Source organism: Alosa alosa, chromosome 16 (genome assembly GCF_017589495.1).
Source record: "Alosa alosa isolate M-15738 ecotype Scorff River chromosome 16, AALO_Geno_1.1, whole genome shotgun sequence".
In the NCBI taxonomy this organism is placed as follows: Eukaryota; Metazoa; Chordata; class Actinopteri; order Clupeiformes; family Clupeidae; genus Alosa; species Alosa alosa.
This window is the reverse complement of record NC_063204.1, coordinates 30,694,440-30,712,535: the sequence shown is the minus strand read 5'-3', so window position 1 is coordinate 30,712,535 and position 18,096 is coordinate 30,694,440. Positions and strand designations below refer to the sequence as shown.

Genomic DNA, 18,096 nt, shown 5'->3' with positions numbered 1-18,096 from the left:
ATAACATGTAGCCTGCACAAAGGTTAATTCCTCTCTGCAAGTTGGCTGGCCGTTGTCAAATGATCATGATCGAGGAAGTTCCAAAAATAAACACATTGTCTGTTTTCAATGTCTTTTTCCCTACGTTTTGGCATGGGTTTAGAAGTAACATTGGCTTAAGGCAACGCACTGGCGCATCCTCATATCGTAAATTATTTCGAAAGATCACATGCTTCTCTTTCCTCAATACAGTGATGCTTACCAGTTGGTAATCACGTCTAAGGCCATCATATACATTGCACACATTTAAGAAATATCGCAATACAACACGTGTAAAAGCAGAAATAAATAAATAAATAAATAAATAAATAAATAAATAAATAAATAAGGCCGGTACGCGATTTGTGGACGGGTTGGCATTATTTATGAAGCGTGAAGCCGTTTGTTAAATGTTCACATCACTGGCAAGGTCCGTGGGTTTGATAAAAAGAGACAAGTCCCTTCAAAAAACGAGTTGATTGAAATGGCGTGTGCCTTGCTGACGGGAGCCAGCGAGGGACAAAGCCCTGCGAAGCCATGGCCACTCGAGCAATTATTCGTGCACGCTGAATTTGGATTAGTGCAATGGAAAGAAGCATATGTTTGGCCCGGGGCGACACTCCCCCCGGCTGGCTTCTGAGAATGCGGGAGAGAGAGAGAGGGAGAGGGAGAGACTGAAACTGGAATATCAACTATATTAAGCGAAAGAAGGGGAAACATTAACACAATTCTTAGACTTTCTTTTTAATGTGTTGGACATACTAGGCCACGACAAGAGTGTCTTAGCACTTGGCAGTGAAAGGGAGAGGTCAGAGTATGCTTTTGTCAAAGATGACTCCAGGCCAATGTCAGTTACAATGCTCAGCATCTCTCCCATAGCCTACTGTAAATAATCAACGTTTTGTTAACAAAGGCATGATACAACGGCTCATGTCTCTCTGAATGACAGTTAAAATAGTTTCACGAATTAATTCGAGCGCACAAATGTAAGATCAAATGTTTAGTGATAGGCCCAGGCTGTGTATGATGCCAAGTCTTCCACAGTGTTCGATCATAACCTAAACATTATGGCAAAATGCGAAAACACGCATTAATTTGTGTAACTGGCTAAATAAATTATGTTTAGTTAGTCAGTTACATAGTTGCTTGTATGGATTTGTCTGCCAGTCTCTCTTACAGCGTCTGTGTGGTCGGACGTGTTTAGTGCAAAGTACATGATCAAATCGTTAACAAAACACCCTAGACCCCCCACCCCACTCCCCCCACCCCGTTCCATGTTGTCTCGTACCCCAAATTCTAAACTTTCTTTCCAATTACTGTGGTGTCGCTGCGCTTAAGTAAGCCTGTTTATTCAAAGTCATTTAATGTTTTCTGATCGATTACCTGATGTCTCAAGTAATCACACAAGGATTTGGCAAAGTCGTTGACCTTCCAGGGTATTTTAAGAGCGCCTCGTAGTGTTCCCAGGTCATTGGTAGGGGTGGACTCCAATGACCAGGGCTGATGCCAGAGTCCAGCACAATTAGCCATTTTGCGCTTCATTGCAAACGTATAGAGTCACTTAATTCGATTGTGGGGGGCTAACCATTTCATCTGTCACTTTCGTAGAGGGTTAGGCGGTCTCACAATGTCAAGACTGGCTTGAAGTCGGGCAAATAGGCCATCTGAAATGTGAAATAAATGAATGACGCACCTCAAGGTTTTCAAAATAGGTATTTCAGTAATTTTGTACAGTAAATAAGTACTCCATATTCTATATAATAATACAGATAGATAGGTCTGTCAAGATAATTGGCATTGGATAATTGTATATTCTGAAGGAAAATTAAAAAAATATAGGATCACAGTGGCGACAGGTCTCTCCTATGAACGAAACGGAAAACAATATTAATATGTAAACAATAATTCTGTAAATTGGCCAAATCCTTACGTCAATGAAAAGAATAATGGGAAAACATGGAGTCTCACAGCAAAGCAGGTCTGGGCATTTACCCCTTTCAGGCCGCCGTCATATTTATATTTTGATACACAAAGTAGCATGACACTCAAAAACTGTTCAAAACATGCAGTGACTGCTTGTACTCGCTTGGAAGCGCCGACACTGTCTTTGCTCGTTAAGGAGCTATGGATAGGTTGTGATTACAAATGAAACATATTGGGTTACAGGTAGCTAAGAGGTAGGTGCGATTACAGATTACCTGTGGTTTGCTGTCTCAATTTAATGAACCCAGACTACAGTCTAAAGACATAGTCATGCGCGCCTGCGTGCTCTGGGCTACTGTACCCGACACGTATGTGAGCTACAGCGCATGTCTGTGTGTGACTCAGTGTCTACTACAATGTGTGTGTGTGTGTGTGTGTGTGTGTGTGTGTGTGTGTGTGTGTGTGTGTGTTTACTACAGTGTGTTTGTGAGTGTGAGAGAGAGAACTTGTCAATAAAAAATCAGCCGTAACGCCCATGCATTTTGAAATGAAACTCGTTATAATTCAATGCTGTAAAACAGATAATGATTTGGGGAAACGGCATAAAAATATGCACAAGTTAATTATTGGAACCAAGTGTAATTGATATAGTTCCTACCAGAGGTTTCTGAGAGAATTAAACACATTCAGCTGGGTATTCTTTTGAGCAATCGAATCTCAGTCCCTACCATTTTTACATATAGTTATATATAGCTCAGAGGCATTTTAATGTGAAGGTAGTTCTCGTCGATAAATGTGTTTAGGTTATAGAATACATGCTTACAAGCATTGTAACACCGAGCAGTCTAAGGTATAGTTTTGTCAACAAACGACTGCATGGCATTAATTGCATCCCTAATGAAGGCTGAACGAATGAGAGGTTGTTTATCATTATTTGCAACAAAACATTCATGCCTGTGATGACGCCTATTGTGAAAGATACCATCCCAAATGCTTTCGTTTCGCTCACAGAAAAATAAAATATTCATTTAACTCCGGTACATTTATTAATTTGAATTAGCATTAATGGCGTATGTGAAGAGACCACTAATTCCAATGAATATTGCTTAATACGATTTCTTCTTTTAAAATGGCTATTTATGCTTTCATTCTTTCTCTCTCTCCCCCTCTCTCGTTCTTCCAGCAGGAGCAGCCGGGTATTCCTCTTTCTGAGCGCGCTTTTGTGCCTGGGGTTAAGATCCCACACACAATCTGAGACGCAGCCAACAAAAACAGCCCTGACAGACAATGCCTCGCTTCACCTGCTGCAGTACTGTGCATTGCAATTATGCCAAGGACATGTACAGTTAGGTTTCATTCACCTTATTTGAAAACAACTGCCTCCGAATTAAACAGCCTGTCTGGAGCTAAAAATATGCGGATAACAAATGACCGCTATGGTGGAGAAAATCCGCTCACGTGTGTGTGTGTGTGTGTGTGTGTTTGTGCGTTTTCTCTCAATGCTGCTGCTCTAGCTGTGGCTGCACTTGAAACTAACATGGAGGCAACAGAGAGTGAGAGAGGACACACATATTCAACCGGGCTTGACTTGACATGCTTCGCTGAAGATTGATTTCGGGGTGCATGGTATCAATAAACAATCAAATTCAATTTGAGTTTTGGTTATATAACGCCGAGTTCCTGCACACTTGCGCGCACAAATAGTACACTACAAGGTGCGCTCACACACGTGCTAATTCCCATGAATAACAAATGACCACACTGGGCCTTGGACTAGAAATTAGATCAGACCAAAACATGACAAGAGCGGCCATTTTCCACATTCTTGAATGAGGTTGTTTTTCGTATTAACAAGATAATGCTGAAATTGGATTTTCTTAATTTTATTCGAAGTGACTGCGATGGAACCAGACTAGACATTCCTTTTTTACAATAACAAATAGCTGACCAATCTCTTACTTGAGCCAATGTTCGAAACATGATGCCTACCTCAAGTTGCAATGAGGTAAAAAAAGAAGAAAAAAAAGACGTAATGATCCTCCGCACACGCATATATCTGACTGATTATAAGAAGAGTTTGGCTTTAGGGCTGAAACTACACACACACACTTCAAACACATATGAGTGTTCGTTGTTTTGTGTGTCATTTGGCTTGGAAAAACGCCCAGCGCCATGTTTGAATGATCCTGTGCTCTGAACGAGAAGTTTAAAGTAAGTTTTTTTTTTATAATACTTGAGGGAAACAATGGGTTCAACTGCTTATTGCGAAGAGCAACCGCCAAGGGAGAGTTAAACTCAATTACTGTAACCGTAGTGAATAAAAAAAAAGAAGAAAAAAAAGCCAAGCACGAAACATACCCGGGCGCAGGAACCGCTGAATAAAAATAAAAGATATGAGTAAAATCAACATGAAGCGTATCAAATATTTATTTTTTTTCTGGGCAACAAAGGACTATAATACATTGACAGGCATGGGAACTATTGCCAGCACAGGTCTATACAATACAGCTAAAACCGCCTCCAATTTGGACATTGGACATACAAGATATCAGATGGTCCCAAATGTTTTGAATTTCTCCGAACAATTAAAAAAATTCAAAAGACAATATCCATTTATTGCTCTTATGGTGCTTGAAGGGAAGAACAAGAGGTGAAACGTATTCTGATTGGCACAACACATGAAAGCTTGTATAAAAACAAGAAAATAGAAACACAAACAATTCTCATCAGGGCTCTTATGTATTTTTTTTTTATAAAACTGAATGGCGTAAGGATGATATTGAGATGGAATCTTTTATTTCAATTCAATTTGTTCACTTGCTTCAATGTCGCCTCAACATGCTACAAGAGGGCTGAACTGAAATATCCCAGAGGAAAAAATACCCCAAACTTCTCTTTTTCTAAGAACCATAAAACCACATGAAGAACTAACCGAATATTTAAACCCACTAAAACAGGAGGCACCAGATAAATAAAAAAAGAAGTTTCAACAGACTCACCATATTTACAATTCCCATTAAATTACACATAAATAAATATATACATACATGAACACAGATTCCCTCATACAACCGCGAATCGTGTTGAAATTCAAAAGTTCAAGTTGGTCGCTCAGAGTGAAAGTCTTTTTTTTTAAGCTGAAGACATTGTATGGAACCGTGGATCATTTTTTCAAGTTTATTATTCACAATACTGATAAAAAAAGAAATCATCCTTTTCCCACTTTTTTGTCATGTGGCTACAATCGTAAATGAAGATATTGAGGGCTCGCTGGATATCAGTCCAATGTAGCTCATGAAAAAAAGGGAGTGTATTTAAAGTTATCATGTGGTAGACCGTTTTTTTCACTCTCGCTCTCCTTTTCTCTTCTCCGTACACACTCACGCACACACAGCACTCTGTAGCTGTTCCTCGGTGCATTTTCGTGAGTTTCGCATGTGTCTATCCTCTTCTTGTTGGGAAGTCATCTCCCGTGAATCCAGGGTATAATGACGGTCAAAACAAACGAGTTGTAAGGTGTAAGGTCTGGAAGTGGCACGTAACGTTGACGTCTTGATCAATAGTATTTGTATTTTAATATGTATTTATAATATTTATAGGGATTTGAAAGAATGGGGGAATCACTTTCTGTGTTTCTCATCTTTGTCTCCGCCTTTAGAGCCGCTGTCAGAGTGGCTGTTGGGATTGTTGTTGAGGTACATTTTGTCCATGGCTTTTATTGCCTCGGTTAGATAGTTCTGCAGCGCGGTGAGAGCTGCGCACATGGCCGGGGTCCCGAATCCGTGCGAAATGAGACTGAAATGGGTCAAACAACTCTGAATCCCTGGCTCAAGAATGGGCTGTGGGCGAGAATTCCCCAAGGGCGAGCGGTCCTGGGAAAGCAGGTCTGTGAACTCTTTGCAGATTTGTCTAAAAAGAAAGACAAATGCAAACGCATGAGCTGTCGGCGTCAGTCATTTAATTACACATGCAGATGTCAAGCTGGTTCCTTTTTGGGGTCAGGCCTTGAGCCGGACCAAACTCAAGAAGTTGAAAAAATAATGCAATGGCAACGTCTGTCATGGGCACTGTCGTCAGTGTCAGGGTTGGGGTTCCCCAGTGGCCTCTGTGTTACTTTTGACATTTGATTACACTGTCAAAACACGGCCAAAGACGTGAACCAGGTTAAATAAGTTTATGTTCATATCAGTGGTAGACCAATTGGGCCTAACAGGACTGTTGCCAAGACAGATCACCGTCTAAACAGTGAGACTACATAACTGTTTATCATCATCATTATTATTATTTGTTATTGTTATTATTATTATTATTATTATTATTAGGCTAGTATTATTATTATTATTATTATTACTACTATTACTACTACAAGTAGTGTTTCTAGAATGTGTCATCTCTGGAGAACGTTTTAGGGCTGTGCACGTGTCTTCTTTGATGACTACACTGAAGGCAGCGTGCATTTTAATTGGCTGCTTAACTACAGTCTACCACTGCATTTGTCTTAAACTTATATCAATCTCTCAAAATGTTAAGAAATAAAACCAATAAGTTATAGTAATGGCATGACAGTAGGCTATATGGAAACATGCCCATGAAAACTGTGATTATTCAAATGGCTCAAATTTTGAAATTGTAAGACACTTCAAATGCAAGTAAAATACGATTATCTGTAAACATGGCAATAAGTCATTGAAAATCTGATATTTAAGTATGGAACTTACTTTGAAGCCAAAAGCATGTTTTTTCTTTGGACTTGCTCATTTGGGTCGGAATGCTGACGGTTTACATATTCAGCTATTGCCTTGGCGGGGAACTCAGTCTCGCATACATAACCGAAATCCCTGGCAAGATGCACGGCTTCGCCTAAGAGGAAAAAAACGGGGTTGAGTGTGTAATATATTGCTCTAAATTACTGACATCAAATATGGACCAATTAACACTTCCACTTAACACATTATTCATCTAATTAATGTGATCGGCCAAAGAAGGCCTGCTCTGTGAGGCATCAATTTTGATACACAGCACCTGCATCCTCAATAGCACAGTGGGATATGAAATATTGTGGACACTTCACTGTGGCTGAATTCATTATTTTGTGCATAAATTGCCAAATATCAGAGAACGTCATAACATGATGACTGCAAATACCATCCGACTGTGGGCGTTAACCATAAACAAAGCACTGATTCGTGATGTCTCCAAACAATATTGGTTGTCTGACAGATTGACAAATTCAGAAAAACAATTCCAAACGGCTACAGATAAATCTTACTCTTACATACGTTAGCCTTGAGAATTAAAGGGCAATTCCATTGAAGTCGCACTGTTTTGTTGATTTTTTTTTCAAGTCTTTGGTTTTAATTTCCTGAAACAGTTGGGTTTTAACTGCGGGGCTTCCTGTCATAAGCTTCAAGCCCGGAAGAACGCATGCGCCAATTAGCATCAAAGCGCAAGTCCAGTAAACTCGTTTCCATAAAATGGAGCGGATCATAAACAATAACAGCACTTGAGAAACGCAGTGTCCCTTCACTAAATAACCGACTCCCTCTGCCTCCCCAGCCCCCACCTCCTCCGCTTTATCAGAAGGAATCATACATTTCTTCAGGCTCATTACCATACAGCACCAAATTTCAGTGAAGCACAATGAATATTGCATTCAGTCTTCGACTATAATGATTAACAGGAACCAATGAACCGTCCCAAGCTTTCACCTTTAAAAACCCACAGCTCACAAATACCACCGCACTGAATAATAAGGTTCAACTTTGCAAGCAGAATGGATTTATTCTACAACAATGGCATCCTCACACTGAAACATAATTAACTCATTTGTTTTTCATAATAAGCTCACAACCCACAGGTCAGTTTTATTCCATTAAAACACCATGCACTAAGCTACTATTAACTGTCTGCTGTGTAACAACTGGAGTAGTAACATAATAAATAACATTCCTGCGATTTTGCGCCGCCATGGTAGTCATTATCTGTTACATTGGTGGTTAATTAGTTATCTGTCTAACCTCTACACAAATGCAGCCATTAAATAAGCAATCCATGATGCTACCAAGACAGTAAAAACAACAAGGACTAGCCATCTGGCTTAAAGTAGGCCATGTAAACTGTCATCCAACTCTGCAGCCTTGCAGGCTAACATTTGATCGCAATGCTTCACATTTACCCACAGGTAAGTTAACTTCCCCCTCTTCCTCTCTATAATCACCCAAAGCTCCTGAAATTATTGTCATCCTTTTTCTTTGAAACACACATATCCTTCATGCATTGTTGCTTGTAGGGCACACTCAATGCAAATTATACGGATGAGCGCGTATGCTGATTTGGAATGGCCCCCATGTAACCGCTCAAAGCACCTGCCATCACGGGCACCGAACTCGTATCATTTACAGTTTTTCTTACCTTCCACGAGTGACGTCAGCAGGGTTACGTTGGCAGCCTTGCGTCTACCTGCAGGTAGATTTAATCCGATTTTATCCAATTTCTCTCGTAAGGATCTTCCTCCGTTCTTGGATTTGGCCCTGTGGGGGAAAAAAACAAGGTTTTACGTTTGCCATTTTGTCTCTCCAGAACTGTCAGCCTAAGCCCCTGAACAAGGAGCACATCGAGATTTGGAGTTTTATTCAATATTTAGGTGAATGTACGAGTCAAACTCAAAAGTTGTGTTATACTAATAGTGTTTGTGTCTTTACTCTGTGATGGTGCATCTCCATGTTGGCTCTGCGTAATAGTATTATGCACGAAATGTGGCCTAATTTCAGTTGAAATTCCGTTACAAGAGTTAACATTTAATTGTATTCTGATTTAGGGTATTCTGCAACTAGGATAGCCCTACGTACAATACAGTCCAATTCAGGCCTTGAAGACATAAATCTAATAGCAGTAATGTTTGAAGAAATAAAATGCCTGTGAGATGGGCTGCCATCTTGGTTATGTTTACGCACAGGGCAGTGGTCGCTGTAATGTAATTATAGATGGCATTTAGAGAAAAAAAATCTTAGAGGTCCAACTCACCTTCTCAACACCCCGCCGAGTAGAGAGGCGTTTAGGCATTCAGGCGGCGAGAGGCGTCTCTGCACTTCCGCCACCGTGACCTTGTACTTTGATGTTGAACTAAGAAGAGACAGGCGACCCGGAACCGAACAGAACACTTCGTTTCCATTCACCACTCCACCAAATAGACCATCCTTATTAAGAGGGATGGCCGAGACGTTGTTGTTCTTAGATAAAGAAACAGGCCCTGCGAAGAGAGAACATGGATATGGTTATAGAAGTTCGATTTAAACCAGGACGACAAAGCAAAAGATGAATTACAATCCTGAACCTCAGAGCAGCCAAATTGTGTAGCTCGAGTGTGGTGCCTACCCTCATCTCAGAACACGCAGAATCAAAGGCAATATAGTGTTATCGGAATGAAAACGCCGAATGAAAGAAAATAGATTCGATAGCAGTGCCTTTTCATGCATCTTATGAATGTAACAGCTTGAATGTGCCTGGGGTAATGAAGTGGCCTACCCATCAAAATATTTAATATTATCCCAACCCTATGCGCGGGGAATATGATGGTGAGAAGTGCACAGGATTGCTTTGAGTCTGACATTAACTGCAAGACCCACCAAGGGGCCACTGAATGAATGAGACAAACAATGCATCTGTAAACAAAATACGAAGCCCGTGAATAATTTGTGTGAAGCTAATTAAAACAGTAATGATAAATAAAATGATATAATGATAATAAAAATTGGTTGTTCAATAATTAATGTCAATACGAATTGGCATCACTTATATTGCTTTGACGTTATTTTCGCAGCGTGATGCGGTGAAAGAACGCAGTACGAAGCTACACCACTGGAGAATTTGTTTGCAATTCACAAGAGGGCATGCATGGTTCAAAAGCACGCACTGAAGGTGCTCATGCACGCACCAGCTCGCGCGCACGCGCTTGCATGCACGCACGCACACATACACAACGCATATCCCACACAATCCTGCGGGCCAGATGATAGCGTTGTGCGTGTTATTTAGTTGCAAGGGTTACCCCTTGGTGAGTGGTAACCGGAGACAAAGGCACAAGCACTTTCGGATAGATCACTTGTGACATTAATAGCTCAAGGGAGGCAAATAGAGACAATAGCAGTAAAACGAACTCTTGAGATTACTAATATAAGAGCCAATTATCATGTTGCTGTGGAAAGAGCATCAAGATTCACAACCTTCAGGATTCACTTTCTAATTTTGCCAGACAAAAAAAGCATCGTGCAGCAATGTCGTCGTTAAAACCAAGCCAGGGGAGATCACATTTTCAGCAACCAAATTCCTAGCCTGTGAGTTTCTTATTTTTATGAGAAACTATGCTTCTGAATCCACATATCTCCAACAACACAACGGGGATCAATGTAAATTGTGGCTTAGATGAGTTGTCTTAAAGGATATGTAAAGATGAGTATATCATTTCGGGGATTTGCTCATCTGCTCGTTGCGTTCCCCCCTAGTGTTACACGTAGCTTACACTACTAAGAGCTGCCATTTTAGATTTAGTCCCGAAGCGTGGAGAGCAACAAAAGATAAAACAAGTGCTATCGCATTAACAGACTGTTATATAGGGCGCATCGTAGCAAGAGCCTAGCCTACTCCTCAAGACTCATGCAAATTGATGGCGCTGTATTGCGAGGCACCGGGCTCTAACTCAAGGCCTACAAATTAGCCAATTCCTTTGCAGTGCAACAACCCCTGAGCGCTACCAGTGACGGCTGTGCAGTGCTGCCCTGGTTATGGAACGAGGCACGGTATTTGGTGGAAAATTGCTTACCTTTCTTAATTACAGTCTGATCTGGGATGTGGATGCCTTGATCTTCGACGTGCTGAAATGCAAAACACAAAGCAAACATTAGTGGCCTTGTGGAAATACTAAGAAATAATAATGTCCATCTGCTTGGCTTTCATCAACATGTGAATGTGAATGAATATTTAAATCAGAAGACTAACCATTTGAAAGCAAGCCGCTGAGTACAAGGCCAGAGACTTCAATGTGGAAAAACAAAACAAAATATTGATTTTTGTGTGGCGCGACTAGATTAAATTAAATGAGGTATGGGTGTAACTGACGAAATAGAGAGAGTGAAAGATGTGATCAAATAAATGCACTGTAGCACATCGAATTCCCTCACTTGAAAAAATAATTCAGTGTTAATTTAAAATGTAAATAAAAACCCTACATGGATAGGCACGCGTCAGATTCAAACAGGGGCAGGCAAGCTCATAAAGTAGGCTAGCCTACGGGATTGCAAGATGTATTTACACATTACGCCCAACAAATAAAATAATATAAAATAAAAATAACACTTATTGTCGACCTTTGCAGAAATATTCATGATAATTCATTCAACTAAACAGCTTGTATGTTCACCTGCCACGGAATTTTTCAGATAACAAAACTAACAGCTTTTAACAGATACATTTAATGATAATTTTAAGAAAAAGTCTGGTAGCTGAGTTTAGGAAAAAATGATACAGTGATATGCCACGTCTCTAAATATGTAGGCTACTTTATGATTTAGTATGGTAATACAATACTTTTAACGGGTGTGATGGCCTCCTTGAAAGAAATATTTAATTTAGTGTGTAGCCTAATACATTTTTTAATATAATTTGTCCATTATAACCCATGTTTTCCTATACAGTTTCAAAATAACCCATTAATGGAAACAGATAACATCACCATCAAAACTAAAATACTATGAATTATGGTAGGCTATATTTTTTCAGTAGTAATTCGTGTGAAGTAACTTTAATGGACAAGCCGTCTTACCTGAACATCTTCTAAAGAATGAGGTATTCCATGGATGGGGATAGAATCAGAGATTCCTGTTTCTATTCCGTGTCCCGAAGGAAGAAGCACTTCCCTCCGGTACTCCCTGCACAGCTGATGTGGCAGGCGGTGCTGGTGCAGCAAGCTGGTCTCCTGGCTCTGCCTCTGGCCTGGCCAGCCTGGGTGCTGCGGCTGCGGCTGAGCGTGCAGCGAGTTGAGGGAGTATGGGTCGTTGACGTGCGAGTAAGGGTCCTGAGACTGCGGGTAGATGGGCTGGTAGGGCGGAGGAAAGTACGGCGGCTGGAAGTCGGAGTTCGGGGTGTGGGAAAGCGGTGGGGCGCTGGTGTAAGGAGACTGGCCCACGCTCCCCAGCTGAGGTAGCCTGGCTGTCCCATTGCTGGTACCGTCGTGACGATCCTAAAAGAAAATGGTGCAATTAGAATCTTTGATTTTGGGCAATGACCAAATATTTAAGCCACGTTTAAGACCAACCTAGTCAGTGCTACAATGACTGTTGATCAATGGCAATAATAATGATAATATTAATGATAATAATAATAATAATAATAATAATAATAATAATAATAATTAATTATTATTATTATTATAAAATATTGCGTAGTCGCTTCACCATTTAAATTATTGAAGATTATTTCTGAGGATTTTCCATGAATATTTATTTATATTTAACTGACGTTCAGATAGCCTACTCCATTTTCCAAAACACGACAAAAAATACTAAATAGGTGAACACTGCCTAAAACCATGATGCAGAAATACAATTTATTTCCCTGCCAAACAGATTGAACAAGAACTCAAGATTTTACAACGGCATAAGTGCAACATCCAAGTCTTTTCTTCACCAACAAATACTACTCACCATCGCGGAAAAACTGTGCACTAACATCTGCGAAGCTTTCCGAGCAGTTCAAAACGAAAGAATTTGTGATAGAAACCGCTGACAAAACAACGAAATGAACGACCAAAGAAAATAAACCCAATGCGGATTCTTAAACGAGGTGGCGATGCCCAATCGTTCAGATATGCACAGCAAACGGACGATAATCCATCAGAAGTGGGTAAAATTCCTGCTGTCCTTCATTTGCTGTGAAAATGCAGCGTTGTTCTCTTGCGGGTTATTGTTAAAGTTTCTTATATCCCTTTTCTGTCTTCTTGCTCTGTCACTGAGCTGTTCCCTCGCTTGAGCTCATATTAGCAAAGAGCTGCCTCTTCCCTTGGACTCCTAATAGCAGATATTCATGACTATTAATATTACACGAATACTTAATAAGGGAAGAATGGTCGGAAATCGAGCGTGAAGCGAGGAAGCAACTCAAGGCAGAGTCTGCACTAAATGACGTCCATTGAATGAGGAATCAGTATATCTAATCAGAGATGGGGAGAGAAAGAGAGGGAGTGAGGGGGAGAGAGAGGGAGAGGGAGACAAAAAGAGGGACATTCTCTTGCGTCTGACGAATCAGAGAGAGGGGGGAACATTTTAAAAGGTTCGAGGGCAAGCAAAAGTGAAAGAAAGGCAGAATGACGGAGGCAACGACGAAAGGAAGAGCTAAGGAAGGAAACAATGTGAATCTCTGCTTTTTATGAACACCTAACCGAGGCGCATGGGCACACTTGCTCGCATATTTGTAATGTTCATAAGGTGGCAGTCTACGCGCTCTCTTCTATTGTTTTTTTTTTTTTCCCTCCCTGTCGTTGCTCTCATTTTACCTCAGCTTCAGACGTCTTGGGTTCCATGGCCTGTAGATTTGCTCCAACGAATCTATCCACGGCTATACCGCTACAATCCAATGTCCAGCGACCGAGCTTTTGGACACTCAGAGCAAACGTATTCCAAAGTTTTCTTACGAATCCTCACCGTACAAACACACGCACACATATGCACTCATACAAACACGACAGAGAGAGGGAGAAAAAAAACTCCCTTGCCAGGCTACAGACACGCGATCATTTTGGGTTACTGGACGCGAAACAGAAGTCTACTTATGAAACAACTTCACAGAAAACAACCTATTTCGATTAGCACCGGCATATTCGCCGAACAGGAAAAACGAAGCGCAAAACACATCGAGAGAAGCCTCGAGTTCCTTTGCTACTCACGGCTTGCCTCCTGCACACCAGGCGCGGGCAAAAAAACACGTTTAACTGGCTGCACCACTCCGAAACAACTCCCAAATATTAGTGCCAAAACTTTTTCTCCCTGCACTAATCATGGCCAACGCGTAAAGTACACACGGGCTCAAAATACACAACATAATTGAATACACTAAATACAAAACTCGCTTATTTCATCATTAATATTGGAAATTATGAGGTGATGCAAAACTGTCTGTATATTTTTGAATATATATATATATATATATGGTGTTACGCACAAGTTTTACAATTCTGTTACCATAAGCAAGTAAATGTAAGTAAAAATGCGAAAAGGCTATTTTGTATTTTGGTGTAATTTATCAACAAAGTAGGCTACATTAAAATAGTTTTGGTAACAATAAAACTACTATCATGACATGCTGTAATTCTTATTGCAATATACGATATTACTAACTTTTTGTAAAACAACGTGTAAGATATCTACACTATATTACACATCCGTTAACATCATGCAAACATTTTTATTCTTTTAATAGTACTACATCTGTGCAAACGTGCTGAAATGTTTTGCATTTTCATGCAAAATTTCAATGAAAGTCAGACTAAACTTCTTACCTCGCAGTCTTCATATTTAATATTATCAGTTAATTTCCAAAGCATTTTCATCGGCTGTGAGTATATGAAGTGCGCCTGATCTTGTTTTTACACAGTAAATAGCGCCCTGGATTGGATGGGTTTTTGGGTGAGCTCGCTCTCTCTCGCGCTCTCAGATCTCCCTCTAATGGTGAAAGAGAAAGGCTCGCGCGCTACTGTAATAACACTCGCATTCCTCATTAGCATATCAACAGCCGCTTTGATTCCTCTTTACCCAACACCAATGGACAGCACAGGTACAAAACTGGGACGATACCTTGCTTGCCACTGCTGAATGTATATTTAACCTCCCACAAAATATGAGCTGTAATCACGTGTAGACATCAAGATATTTTCCCTTGAAAACAATGACTATTAACCTACATAAGGTAGCCTATTCCAGACTACTGTGACTTTACTTAAGTCAAAATGGGATTCTATCGGAAAACAACTCGATGCCAATGACAGACATGATGACTTTTTCTGAGACTTCTCTCGGTATTTAGATCATGGCATTTTAAACAAGTGACACATTTTATTTAAGTGATACCGACACTGGTGGCGTCAGGATTTAAGATCCCATTATTACTTTCTCACAGAGAGCGTGCCACCTAATGCAAATACGGAGTCACTTTGTCGCCTTTAAACACTTTGTAGTCTGTCTTATTTTCATAGACTGTTGTTTTAGTCCCATTGAGATCCGAGATTTAAGGAGCAGACCCTGCACTGTTATGTAAAATAGGCTAATTCTAGAGCGAGTGTACGAGTCTATTGACGACATGTAAGGGCACAATTCTAGAAATGTAAATAATTAACACAACAACATGGGTTGTTAAATTTGAATGAGCCTCTAGAGTAGTTAAGTTTAGCCTTTCTCGGCGGCGTCGCAAGCACCCCAGGTTGCGGGTCAAGAGACAGGTCTCCAAACTCCAAGGCGTTGGCCTACCTATGCCCACATTACCATTTTTGGTGGAGTAGCTCTAAACTAGTTGTCATGAATGAGAGGCGAGTGAGACAAGCCTGCAATGACAATGAACCCCGAGAAAGTTGCATTAAATCTCGATGGGTGTGTGGGTCTGTGTGTGCCTGCTTTGTTGTTATTTGGTGGGGGTATGCTGAGCTGAAACTACACTGAAACAACCAAGTCTGTCTCACCGCACCACAGAACTTGTTTTTGTTTGTTTCACACAACTTTAGAATGTAAAATCATGCTATGGGCATAAAACAAGTGAGACAAAAACTGCCAGAACCATCACAGAAATGAGGGGGAAATGTAGTTCTAACATCGTAAATGACATGTAAGCTTGCAAACACGAAGCGAGCATTTTCCATTCAGTCAACTAAATAGAATTCTGTTTTTTTAGATGTGTGGATGAATAAGTCAATTCGGATGAAACAAACTGTTGACAAATCTCAAATCAGTGGCAGTGGGCCTTATCCAAAGAATTTGACAGCTCGATATCCCAGGCTTAAATCTATGAATTGCATTTTCCTAATCATATTCCTGAGATTCTCTCTCTAGATGTAGACTTGCTCTTTTAGCATGTATTTCACCAGGGCACGTTTTCAACTGCTTTGCGCAACGCACTAGAAGACTGGCCCATTATATATTGGTTTTGTAATTTGAGATTTGTAATAATAGGAAGCCAGCATGAACAGGTCCTCCTGGTTTTCAATTCAATTTCAACTTCAGAATTACTTCTAAACGTTCACCTCAGCAAAGTTTAAAACTAGTGCGTTGACGACAATATTTGAAATAGTTTGTTGTATCGGTTAAAATGACAGTCACTCTAAAATGCATTATCTTCACTGCATGTTGGGCATGACCATAGAAAATCGACACTGATTAGACAACACATGTGTAAAAGTGTTACCACTCGGTCACCATAGACCGTTGTGTGAAAAAAGAAAAGGCACATACCTGCCAGTCCCCCATTTTGGCCATAACTGACATTGTTTTTTGCCGTCGGTCTTGAAATGTAGGCTAAGCTAGAACACACGGTGTGTTATCTCATTGAGCCTTCGGTCCTTACGCCAAATATGTTTTTACCTGGACTAGATGAGCTCACCTGGCCGTAAAAAAAAGAACGCCACTCTGGTACGCATGCGCATTGCATTGCGCTTAGTGTGTAGGCTATACTAATTTACCTGAGTTCAGAGACTACCTGAGGAGGTATTGCCAAGAACGTCTTTCATATATTACCCCCCTGTGGACATCTCCAGATGTTAATCTGCTGCATCATACTACCTTATCCTTCCCATAAGCACCTGGCACCTCTCAAAAATGCAGAGAAAATTGGTTTGCCAAAAGTTTGCTTTGTGGTTAACGGTGAAAGAAATGTCTGTACGTTAGATTTGTAAGATCTAGAAAACCGACCAAAATCCGTGGTCTATATATGTTTACATTTTGACTGCAAGATTTTAGAAAATCATGCTAAAATCATGCTGAAACAGTTTAATACTTCTCTGCGCAGGTGTGTATATTTTGGGCTTGGTTGTTTTTTTTTCCCGAAAATATATACAATTTGAATAATGTCTGTACAAATCTACATATCTTCATTCCCTTCTGTCTTTCTCCCACACAGACGCACGAATACACGAGAAAGGCTTTTGCATCACGCGCCAGTTGTAAGTGTATAGGGCGATCAATAATTTATAATCGGTTTATTTTTAACAAAAGTAGGCCTATGCGACCCCCCCCCCCGACAAATTTGAATGAGCCCAGATCCTAAGGACATGACTGTTTAGAAGAGCAACACGTGCACACATGGAGGTGAGAATAAGTTCAGAGGTCTTTTGTTTTAAATGACCATGCATCACCTACACTGCGCTCAAAGTTGTTTAACATTTTTCGTAACATAATTTTAATGGTAAAACAAAACAAAACACAAGGAATTTAATGTATATATGTCAAAGACGTGAAAGATTTTTCAAATGAAGATGAATATTTTTCATCTACATGTGCACCGTTAAGGCTGTTTGTTTGCTCTGAAGCGGTGTGATGACAGATGCATGCGCTTATGGAATTGTTCCTGTTGCATCAAACACAACTCTCTATTCGCTTAATAAACAGTGAAAGTCACTATTGGCAGGCTTCAGCCAATTCAAACATGAAAAATTTTGCAATTACCCAGTGGAGTGCATCCAAGTTATAACAAGTCGTCCAATTTTGGATTTGAATAGCTCAAACGCGCATTTAACTGAACAAGACCCCTTGTTTTCCTTTCCTAACAGTCTATAGAAAATATTTGCCTTGTACTGAAATACTTCTAGAACGTGCTCCAAAGACACCTACAACTCAAATGTGACCTCAAATGTGACACTTGGAGCCTAACTGAGCTGCATATTATGTTATAAAATGGTCGAACAATATGTTCAGTTTTCTGTTCTTGTATAACACTAAGAAATAATGTTCACTGTTGTAACTAATGTCAACAGTTATTTGACTTTTGCCAACGACAATCTAAACAGCCCTACCATGGTATTAATGCAATCACAGGAAGGTTATCCCCTTCTCTCGGTTTGGTAAAAAATAAATCTTTACACTAGACCAACGGTGCAAATTAATATCTAATTTAGTTGAAATATTA

At 40.2% G+C, this 18,096-nt stretch overlaps 1 protein-coding gene across 7 annotated transcripts; it reads right to left on the bottom strand.

The window, feature by feature from the left end:
* Window positions 1-4,350: 4,350 nt before the first annotated feature.
* On the bottom strand, window positions 4,351-16,512 carry tfap2a (transcription factor AP-2 alpha). 7 transcript variants are annotated; one of them, XM_048267045.1, is made up of 8 exons: window positions 16,428-16,512; window positions 11,759-12,175; window positions 10,936-10,971; window positions 10,760-10,811; window positions 8,965-9,190; window positions 8,353-8,471; window positions 6,660-6,801; window positions 4,351-5,850 (listed from the first exon to the last, which is right to left on the bottom strand). In XM_048267045.1, exons 1-8 carry the CDS (start codon window positions 16,458-16,460, stop codon window positions 5,562-5,564), a joined length of 1,314 nt encoding a protein of 437 aa, XP_048123002.1. In that variant the 5' UTR covers window positions 16,461-16,512; the 3' UTR covers window positions 4,351-5,561. The 7 variants fall into 7 exon arrangements, with proteins under 7 accessions (XP_048123002.1, XP_048123001.1, XP_048123004.1 ...); XM_048267044.1 differs by lacking the exon at window positions 16,428-16,512 and adding an exon at window positions 14,489-14,661; XM_048267047.1 differs by lacking the exon at window positions 16,428-16,512 and adding an exon at window positions 13,487-13,866.
* Between the last annotated feature and the right edge of the window lie 1,584 nt (window positions 16,513-18,096).

What these genes read in the sequence shown, in the direction of transcription:
- tfap2a (XM_048267044.1), bottom strand. Translation starts at nt 14,539, where the DNA reads ATGAAAATGCTTTGGAAATTAACTGATAATATTAAATATGAAGACTGC. An exon ending in TCAGACTGTAATTAAGAAAG is followed by an intron (nt 9,191 to 10,759) that starts GTAAGCAATTTT and finishes CTCTCTTCGCAG; the next exon opens with GGCCTGTTTCTTTATCTAAG. An exon ending in GCTGACGTCACTCGTGGAAG is followed by an intron (nt 6,802 to 8,352) that starts GTAAGAAAAACT and finishes TTTTCCTCTTAG; the next exon opens with GCGAAGCCGTGCATCTTGCC.